Source organism: Sinocyclocheilus rhinocerous, unplaced genomic scaffold (assembly GCF_001515625.1).
Source record: "Sinocyclocheilus rhinocerous isolate Xijiao unplaced genomic scaffold, SAMN03320098_v1.1 scaffold2822, whole genome shotgun sequence".
Classification (NCBI taxonomy): domain Eukaryota; kingdom Metazoa; phylum Chordata; class Actinopteri; order Cypriniformes; family Cyprinidae; genus Sinocyclocheilus; species Sinocyclocheilus rhinocerous.
This window is the reverse complement of record NW_015645680.1, coordinates 107736-119201: the sequence shown is the minus strand read 5'-3', so window position 1 is coordinate 119201 and position 11466 is coordinate 107736. Positions and strand designations below refer to the sequence as shown.

At 36.3% G+C, this 11466-nt stretch overlaps 1 protein-coding gene across 1 annotated transcript in view; it reads left to right on the top strand.

Moving 5' to 3' along the window:
• Nucleotides 1-1163: 1163 nt before the first annotated feature.
• Nucleotides 1164-11466, top strand: part of LOC107706914 (protein FAM107B) — a 27694-nt gene continuing 17391 nt past the window's right edge. Inside the window, exon 1 of the mRNA XM_016510771.1 lies at nucleotides 1164-1307. Coding sequence (XP_016366257.1) covers nucleotides 1284-1307 — 24 coding nt within the window. The 5' untranslated portion in view covers nucleotides 1164-1283. The remainder of the gene's footprint in view (nucleotides 1308-11466) is intronic.

Here is an 11466-nt window from a genome sequence, read left to right as displayed (position 1 = left end):
GTTTGCTCATTTCTGACAAATTGTCAGAGTTTACATTAGTTTTGCTGTCTTTGCACTTGACCACTCGTCTATTTACTTTCTTCTTCTTCTTCTTCTTCTTCTTCTTATTATTATTATTATTATTATTATTATTAATCTTACTTATCTCAAACTTTTCAATGGTAGTATATCATGGTTTCTGGGGAAAAAAAATACTGGGCAACAAAAACATATTATCAGCATTGATTAAAAAAAAAATCCAAATATTAGAATGATTTCTGAAAGATCACGTGACACTGAAGACCGGAGTAATAATGCTGAAAATGTAACTTTGCCATGACAGGAATAAATTATATGTCAAAATATATTATACAATAACAGTCAAGCTTATACAATAATATTTTGGTGTTTTTATTGTTTACTGCATTGGGAAATAAATAAATAAATAAATATTTAAAAAATCAGCATTTGAAATATATTCCAGCATGTCTCATATTATAATATTACATTTTTACAGATACATAAAAAAAAAAAATTGCTCAATAGCTCAAATAAAAAAATATTTTTACCACCTGTGATTGACGATCAGCTGAAAACAACTTTGTGATATCATCAGACTGGGCCACATGCCAAAGTAATGGCAGCTGTCCTTTTTGTGGCCAGACTCCCAAAGAAGGGGACATTGTACATAGTACGTCCTGACCATAGTACTGTTCACCACTACATTTCTTCTGTAACATACAGTAAACATACAGTAATTAGACCACCCATGCCTTGATATTGCCAGTAAAAGTCAGAATTCTGACAGCTACTCTGAGGCAATCCCACCATGAGATTTCCCCAAGACTTCCTTCTCTGTCACTGTCAATTAGCATAATCTCATTGCAGTGGATAAGTCCTGTAAGGAAAGCGGAGTAACAGGTGCCATGGATGGTCTGGTTTACTATGACACACACGCTCAGTTTGTTTTCAGTTTGTTTAAAGCTAAAAAAAAAAACATGATGACAAAGTAGCTGCCTCTTGCTTACAAGCTGGTCCTTTTTGTCAAGCCAAAGAATCTCAGAGAGACTTAGTTATTACAATCGAATCCAACTTGTCACTTTTGCTGGACTACCCCACTGCTGTCAAGGTGCCAGGGAGAGCGAGACGGCTTTTCTGTCTGCACCCCCTCCCTCCTTCCCTCCTTGGTGGAGCCGAAGTGGACACGGCTCCAGTCGAGGAGAGGAGAAGAGAAGAATTTGGAATCACAAGGAAATCTCTGGGGTCTGGGCCTAGCGGACAGACAGCAACCCCAAAGTGTCAGCATGGGGGCGTCCTATGGCAAGAAAGTAAGTACGCCTTTGTCATTTTTGTTAAGCAGTTTAGGTAACTGTGTTAGTGTTGAGTGGATGACACAGGTCATGGCTTGTTTTGAACATGACATGCGTCTTAAGAGATTCTTATGATTTGTTTACATCAAAATCGTCACCAGTCATTCAAAGCACTGCTGATGTGTCTTTAAACCATTTTAATATGTACAGTAGTACCTTTTAAAATTCATGTGTTTTCCAGAAGGTATACTTAATTGTGAATGCACATTTTAGAAAAAATAGTTATTTTGTTATAGAAGTCAACATCTGTGCTTTTAAATGAACACTTGTCTATAATAACAGTTGACTTCATTATATGCACTTGAATCCAGGACACATTCTGTTGACATTTTACATCATATACTTTATACAATTGTATACCTTATATTTTTATACAATTCAAAACCAAATTGCTCTAGTTTCCACAAGTTTCAGATTAACCCAAAGCCCATTGTTGGTGTTTTGAATGTTTGGGCAACATCCAGTGAGGTATTGGAGTAGTGACACTGACAAATATTTGAGCTATGGGGAGGACTGCATGCTGGGAAGGTGTGGATGGAGGGTGTGGTGGTGACTGGAGTTGACTCATTGCACAGTTCTGCTAGTGACAGCTGACAGCTGCTGTAGAGAGGGTTACTAGAGGATTATAGGATACTGATTACCTATGTCTGAGCCATTTGCTTGTACAATCAAGTGTCAGATTTATCAGGGTGAGGAGTCACAGTCAGAATTAAATAAACCTGTCATCCACTTCATGGATAAGGAACTGTGCTGTATTGTACTGCCATATAGGCATGTACCTAGATGAACAACTGTATTGTAAATTAGCACTGTATTGCATTTAGGACCATAACTACCTGTTACTAATTGTGAAAACAGTTATAGGTGTATTGTGTCTGTGGGTGTGTCTTAATATTTGGCCAATTTTATGTTAGCAGGATTTATTTATTTATTTATTTATTTGTTTGTTTGTTTGTTTGTTTGTTTGTTTGTGTGTGTGTGTGTGTTTTAGGACCATAACTACCTGTTACTAATTGTGAAAACAGTTATAGGTGTATTGTGTCTGTGGGTGTGTCTTAATATTTGGCCAATTTTATGTTAGCAGGATTTATTTATTTATTTGTTTGTTTGTTTGTTTGTTTGTTTGTGTGTGTGTGTGTGTGTGTGTGCGTGCGTGTATTTATTTATTTATTCATTCATTCATTCATTCATTCATTCATTTATTCGTTTATTTAAAAAGGTACTTTATCAATATAATTTATAATTAAGTATTTGAGCTACTTTCCATATGCTTTTTATGTATAGACGTGTCTTTCCCATGTTCCAGACCCAGGCTTTTATCTGAGTGAAATAATTAATTAAGAGTGAAGTAATAATAATCTATTTCAGTATTTTATGTAAAAATAGATAGATTATTTTAATATACAGCACTTGTTTACTATAGTAAGTATACAGCAGTGTCACTGAGCTTGGGATGAAACATTTAAAAAAAGTAAATATCACTTGCAGACAGTTGTCAAATTTAAAGCAGTTTGATCAAATTTAAATGAAATGAAAATACTGTGATAGTGTGAGATGTGGTGGACATGACACTGATGAAAATGTTCATAACTTTCAGAAATGTATAATAATAATAATAATAATAATAATAATAATAATAAACGGACAGATTCAGATTAAGAAGTTTATTGTCTAAATGTCCTCAAGGTTCACAAGTAAAAGTCTACCAATGACCATGCAAATTGCTCTCCAGGACAAATAAAAGACCCACATGCAAATTGCTGCCAGACCAATTCAGCATCTTGTAATTGCTCAAAATGGTTCACGTCCACCTCATTCTGTTCAATGTGATGGATCATATCCTACCTTAAAACTTATATTTGAAGTAAAATGAGAACGGCGACACCCCTTGAGCAGATTGTTGTTTCAATAGTCCAGCAGTTATTGGAATGTGAGTTATTCAGTGCTGTCTAAGGTGCAGCACAGAAAGCAGTGCTCAGTAAAAGAGCTGAAAATGTCAGCTTGTCAGAGCTGTAATTTCATCCTCTCTGCCAGCTTCCGGGCCACTTGGCATGAGCTGAATACCTCGACTGGACCCCGCAGTTATAGACCCTCACATCACAAGACCCCTCTTTCACTTTTTCCAATCGGCTGATGAACTGAGGCCTAACTGTAAGGGAAATCATGCAAACATTTGTGATTATTAATACAACCTAATGCAGTGCCATGCTCTGCTTTGTTGTGTCTGGTTAACTCAGTTGTTTTCATTAAAACTTTTTTTCCATGTTCATCCTGTTACAAGCTTTATTCCACTGGAGCGTGCGTCTCCGCTGTGGCATTTCATGCATGGGTGAGATGAGACGCACCTGCACAAAGCTCACTCACTCACGAGTGAATATGGAAAGACTGGTTTCTATCCAAGCCAATGAAATCTCTGCTAACCTTGGCAGTGTTTGTAATAGCATACTACCACACTACTAGCCGTAGCATTTCTGTCTGTGCAAATGTATGTGTATTTATGCATGGAATACTTGGTTTACCTATTTAATTTGCCAAAACATGCGGTATACAACAAATACGATGCATACTGGATGAGCATATCTGCTCCTAAATTATAATAAATAACAACAAAGCTGATCTAGGATCAGGACTAACGCAGCTACATCAGCCAACTCCTGAGCAGAGCACTTGCATGTGAATGCCCTACTGCTAAATGGGATGTCAAGTTGTGCTAATGCCTCCTGTGCCAGAGACCTACTGAGGAAGATTAGACCAATCAGACAAAATCCTTTCTAAATGATCCAAGAGTCGAGCTAAAAATAAGGTTACACTTTATTTCGATAGTCCACTTTAGACATTCTATTAACTATAAGTAACTTTGTAACTACATGTCAACTACATGTCAACTAATTATCATTAATTTGCAACTACATGTCTACTAACTCTCAGAGTAGACTTTTGGGGTAGGTTTAGGGTTAGTAGAATGTTGACAAAGAAAGTGTTAGAAGATATTAAGCAGACAGTCTACTAATACTCTACTAACTGCTAGTTGACATGTAGTTGCAAAGTTACTTACTGTTAATAGAATGTCTAAAGTGGACTATCGAAATAAAGTGTAACCATATTTTTAGGTATCAAGTCCATTTTAAGTTTATAATAAAGAATGATTTATTTAACTCCATCTGCCATCTATTTTTGGAGCTTTATGGGAAAGCATTATGGGATTGCATTCTTTTTTAAGGACATATGCTGCCTTTGAATTGGGCTAAAAGAAAGCATTTATAATGCCTAGCTACGTAGGCAGCTCGGTAGCTTTTGGAACAGAGTTGGTAAACGCTGTATTGTTGCCTCAACATTGAAATGCGTCAAAACAATTTTCACTCTCTTTTACTTTTTTCAGGCTGCTATCAGTTGAACAGCTTGTGCATCAGAGTTGGTGCATTATACGTTTCAACTTAAGAATAGCAGTAACAATGTCACGCCAGCGACGGATATATCTGTAACTGTACCAAGGTGACATCTCAGTTCAGACGCGTGCACACGAACGCACACACGCAAGCAGCTCTGCCTGTGATAAAACACTGTAGAAATGAGTCCCTTTCTTGAAGCTTTAAACTACATATGGCCCAAGGTGAAAGGAGTCCTGGATCATATCCTACCTTAAAACTTATATTTGAAGTAAAATGAGAACGGCGACACCCCTTGAGCAGATTGTTGTTTCAATAGTCCAGCAGTTATTGGAATGTGAGTTATTCAGTGCTGTCTAAGGTGCAGCACAGAAAGCAGTGCTCAGTAAAAGAGCTCAAACTGTCAGCTTGTCAGAGCTGTAATTTCATCCTCTCTGCCAGCTTCCGGGCCACTTGGCATGAGCTGAATACTTCGACTGGACCCCGCAGTTATAGACCCTCACATCACAAGACCCCTCTTTCACTTTTTCCAATCGGCTGATGAACTGAGGCCTAACTGTAAGGGAAATCATGCAAACATTTGTGATTATTAATACAACCTAATGCAGTGCCATGCTCTGCTTTGTTGTGTCTGGTTAACTCAGTTGTTTTCATTAAAACTTTTTTTCCATGTTCATCCTGTTACAAGCTTTATTCCACTGGAGCGTGCGTCTCCGCTGTGGCATTTCATGCATGGGTGAGATGAGACGCACCTGCACAAAGCTCACTCACTCACGAGTGAATATGGAAAGACTGGTTTCTATCCAAGCCAATGAAATCTCTGCTAACCTTGGCAGTGTTTGTAATAGCATACTACCACACTACTAGCCGTAGCATTTCTGTCTGTGCAAATGTATGTGTATTTATGCATGGAATACTTGGTTTACCTATTTAATTTGCCAAAACATGCGGTATACAACAAATACGATGCATACTGGATGAGCATATCTGCTCCTAAATTATAATAAATAACAACAAAGCTGATCTAGGATCAGGACTAACGCAGCTACATCAGCCAACTCCTGAGCAGAGCACTTGCATGTGAATGCCCTACTGCTAAATGGGATGTCAAGTTGTGCTAATGCCTCCTGTGCCAGAGACCTACTGAGGAAGATTAGACCAATCAGACAAAATCCTTTCTAAATGATCCAAGAGTCGAGCTAAAAATAAGGTTACACTTTATTTCGATAGTCCACTTTAGACATTCTATTAACTATAAGTAACTTTGTAACTACATGTCAACTACATGTCAACTAATTATCATTAATTTGCAACTACATGTCTACTAACTCTCAGAGTAGACTTTTGGGGTAGGTTTAGGGTTAGTAGAATGTTGACAAAGAAAGTGTTAGAAGATATTAAGCAGACAGTCTACTAATACTCTACTAACTGCTAGTTGACATGTAGTTGCAAAGTTACTTACTGTTAATAGAATGTCTAAAGTGGACTATCGAAATAAAGTGTTACCAAAAATAATTACATGCTCTGGGAAGGAATTGAACTGGGGCTGAGCAGGTGTTTATGTTCTACATGGGCAGTTCCTGATTCATAGAAAGGTTATCGGAGACAGCACCGATCTCTTAGTGCATTTAAAGTGTTATTTACTTTTTTATAATCATCAGACTGATGTAGTCTTATATTGTAAAGGTGATTTTTTTTAAATGTCATTTTTGCTTGCATGTGGTGATGTTGGACTGACATCTAGTGGTGTGGATGAATCACAAAAGTACAAAGGTTTTCAGTTACCACTGCCATTGTAGAAATGGTGTATTTGTCACCCTTGATTCATTTATTCCACAAATAAAAGAGAGGCAGGTCATGTGATCTCAACATGGCGGCCACCCTGAGGTGACCCACTTTACATATTACTTTTTGTAGGCTGCTGATATGAGCGTAGTCATAGAATCTTACATAGTGCATCTTTAAGTTACACTGGGTTGATTTTACAATAACTAATATATACAAATTATTATATTATGCTACATTATATATTAATATATGACATGTTTCTTAAATATTATTGTGCAGCATGCTTTGCTACAGGACAGATTTAAATGTTTTGTGATAAATTAAATTATATAGCATTTTATTTATTTATTTTTCCTAAATGTGTGTGACACTGTGGTTATTTATCGTATTAGGCTATTATACTCCCAAAATGAGTTTTCATTATTAAAGGAAAGCATTAATATTAGCTTTTTGCTAATTTTGTTAATTTTATTAAATTTGTGTTTTCATTTGAACAGCTCTATTGATTTTGTTATGAAAGATGGATCCTAAATGGTTAACTATGCTGAAATTATACAGAGTTAGACTTAGCTTCTGGTTGGCTGATGTCAGACATTGAATGTGTATGAGAAAAAGTGGGTCAGATTCAAAGTAAGATGGGTCCAGACACCAGAATGTATAAGAACCCTGGAGACAAGTAACTGAACCTGTCCACGGTGCACTTCAGCCTGGGCAACAAATGAGTCTCTGATCAATGGACTTTAAACAGGACTCTTAAAGCAAAAAATCCCTTTCTCCTTCTCTCTCTCACTGTCTCTCTCTTTCAGCATTAGAACGGGTCTCATTTCACTCCATTAACAGAAAAAAAACCTCTCTGAAATAAGAAACAACACTTCAATTTGAAGGCTAAATTGTGGGCTGTAGGTAGAGATAGAGGTTAATCTGAGACTCTGGAATGTTGAAGTTACAGAATGACTGCTTGGATGTTTCCTTTTACACTAGACATTTTGTTTCACTAAATTACACTTAATCTTCGCTATTTGTGAAATGTAAAAATCAGTATGAACAGTATGAATAACCAAGAATTATTTTTTGTAAAAAATTTATATAAAAAGCATGATACATACAATAGAATCCGTTGATCACAGATTATGTTCTTCTCTGCTTTCAATGTGTCTGTTAAAGTAGGTCAAATGAAGGATTTTTTACAAATAAGAAAAAAAGTGAGGGACAAGGTTCACCACTCATCATAAAACCTGAGAATTATTTTTGTCGTCCCATTAAACCGGAGGGATTCAGTAGGTCACAGGAACTGGAAGTTGTTTAATTTGACAGGAAATAAGAAGAAGGGAGAATATGACACATGAATGAGCACCAAAAACTAAAATAAATTAAATAAATAAGAATGAGAGCTTAAAAAGAAAGCTAGGACAATTTAATTTTGTGTAACACTGTTTACATGAAATATGAGAAATTGCTAGATCTCTACAACATCTGGTTTATGAACATGATTTTTGATGAAAATAACTTTGCATGTGATTTTATGACTTTATTATTGCAGTCAGAAATTCCAGAAGAAAGATATATTTGATAAAACTGTTTATTTATTTAAAATTAAAACTGTGTTATAAGTTATTATTATTAAATGTTTCATACTTCATGCTGATAATAAGCATGTGTGCCTTATTAGATTCAGATGCGTCTCTAACTATTCGACCAGAAATCAGGTTTCACTTTCATTATTTTCGGTTTGACCTTTAATATTAGCCCTAATCTTCTATGGGAGTCTTACATCTGTCCCACTGCAGCTGATCAACCATTAATGAGTTAAACACTTTCTTTTAATAAAATCCCTAAATATTTGCAATTTGTAATTGAAACAGTTGTGACTCATTGAGAACTTAAATAGCACAGCTATTAAATAGCTAGCAGCTGATTTGTTTTTGGCGTATGAAATAAGATATACTTCTCCTATATGAATAGTAGAGGTACAGCATTAACGTAATGGATTTATGGCATGACATAAACTGAGCATGTGAGGATATGTACTGCTTTATTTGTAGGACTGTGTTCCCCACCAGGTGGCACAATCAGCCCAAATTATATACTGGAAAAATACTTGATCGTATTTAAAAACTGTGGTCTACTATAAAACAATTTTGTGTAACAACATAAGGCCAACATATAAGGTTTGAATACATAAGGTGCTAACTTTATAAATGGCTGAAGGGCAACACTTTTATTCCCGTTACATGCTGTATGTCAGTGATGCATATTTCACATATATATGGCCAAGAAATCACCACGCCTGATGATCAAGTGAGAGAAAAAATCTGTTCTAAATCCACAGATGAGCAGGCTGTATTAACAGCTGTTGATCTAATGCTAATATTCACTGTGATTTCTAGTCAAATGCTGTAGCCTGGATTAAGGATGTGGAAAGCTACAAACATGAACTCCTTTTCAAAATGGGTCCTTTTCAACAAATTTGTATGAAAGAGTTTTTTACTCACAGATGAGTTTAGAGATGCAAATTCTCTGCGAATGTTTTAAAAGTCCAACAACAGTCTTAACTGATAACCTGCATCTCTAATTTGTTCCTTTTTGGGCACCCACACTAAAAATATTGCAGCTAAAAAAATGACTTACTCGTCGATCTCACTAATTGAAAAAGTCAGTTGCTGAACTGCTACTTTAGAATGGTTATTTTCAAACATGCTCTGGGTTGTTATGAGTTATGACTGTGATGAGCGAGTGGCATTGATGTTGGTTTGCACACGAATGAGCGTATTCTAGTTATATGTGCAGTTGTGCACACACTTTACTACACACATGTACACTTATTTAATAGAATGGCCCCAAGCAGCCCAAGATTTATTACCATTTCCACCTACTTTCATCTCAACAGGAAACCAGAAGATGGACTCTGAGCTTGTGTAGTTTAACAGGTCTTAGCTGCCAATAAAACACATAATGACCATTAGGGGAAGGGAACATTTTTAACTAATCCTTTAGGGATCCTGAAATGTCTGTTTAATTGCAACATTTAGATTCAGATTCAGGCCCAGGCAATGGAACAAACCACTGAAATCTGCAGAACTGTGTCACATGTAGTAATCAGAATGATACAACATTAAACAATGTTTTATCGTAGATAAAAACATTCCATTTCAGTTTTTGTCCGGGTGCCGCAACAGGTCCCTGCAGAAGACTGGAGCGTTGATCCGTGCCCATGTTCTCTAGTAGGTTCCGTGGATAATTAGCAGGCTGCCTCTCCCCTCCGTGGCCTCTGCTAATTGTTTGTGTTGTCTAGGAAACCTGAGAACCCCCAGCTTGAAACCAGAGCGGCAAAGCAGGGCCAAAATCTATTAAAAACATCCTTTTTGTTTGTGACTTATGCGTGAGGATGCAATATCACTTTCCAGTACATTGGTACAGGGGTGCGTTCTGAACAGTGTAAATAAAACATGAGAGATCAGAACGGGCCACAAGCAGAAAGGTCAAACGATCACTTCGGCCAGTAACTGGACACTACAGGTGAGGCGCCGTGGCATCCAGCCCATCTTGGAGGACAATGGTGCATTCTAGAGGAGGCCACGCTTGGCTCTCCTCAAGGTTTAGTGATGCCAGATTGCTTTGGCTTTGGCCTATATTCTGTCCCTTGTGATAGACGAGAGGACAACTTTGATTTCAGAGAGCTTGTTGTTCTTCTCTGCATTACTACATTATATTGCACTGGGTGAAACTATAGCACCGTACCATATATAAACTTACCCATAATATGCTTCATTATGTTATTCACTTAAAAAATGTCCAATCAAATTTACAGTAAAAGTAAAGTAAAAATGTAGTTAGTATTGTTGTAATCTTGTAATGTAATATTACATTGCACATTTTACATAATCAGACTTTTTGATTACTTTTAGATGACTTTTGACCCAACTTGTTCATCACATTGATTTAAATAGGAAAATATTGTACCATATTGATATAAATAAATACAAAGAGCAATAGAATATATTCAATTCATTGTTATTTCTTAAACTGGTGTTCGTAAAGAACTGCAGGGGGTTTGTGAGTTTAATGAAAAGCTAATAATTAAATCATAAAAAATTAAAATTTAATGATTTTAAAATAAAATCAATCAAAATAAAACACTCGCTAAAAATAAATATTTTATTTGTTTATGTGCATGTCATGTGACCATTAACCAATGTCAGAGAACCATGAACCTGCAAATGATACATAATTATTAAAATAAAATAAAATAAAATAAATAAATACATTAAAAAAAAAAATTAATGGGTACTTCAAGTAAATATATTAAGTGAAAGAGGTTCAGATGACAAAAAAAAAAAAAATTTAGGAATGTCAGCATTACAGGTAAATAAGAAATGTTAAATGTGAATTTGTGCATTTTAAAGCGTATGAAAGATAAAATACGTCCAAAGACATAGCAGTACATGCTTAAATAACCAACGGAGTGATAATTCAAATAAAATGAATGTGTTCATCAGTAGTTGATGCAATGTGTCATGCATCGGCTACTGTGGAGGAACGAGGAGACACAGGAGTAAACTCAAAACACAGTCTTTAATCTTCTACTTCCAGGAAATACAGGGCAGACAGACACACACGCAGCACAAGGACGAACAATACCAGACAAAGAACTTAGAACAAAACACTCCTTAAGAATACAACTCAATCAGGGGAGGGCAGGCATACACACACACACACACACACACACACACACACGCAGCACAAGGACGAACAATACCAGACAAAGAACTTTGAACAAAACACTCCTTAAGAATACAACTCAATCAGGGGAAGATGAGACACACCTGGAAACAAATTGGAAACAATCAGGGAGCAGGAACAGGAAAAGCAAATAAGGGCATGGAAACACATGGGGAGCAAAACACACACAAAACAAGGAACAGAGTCTGACACAATGTTCAAAT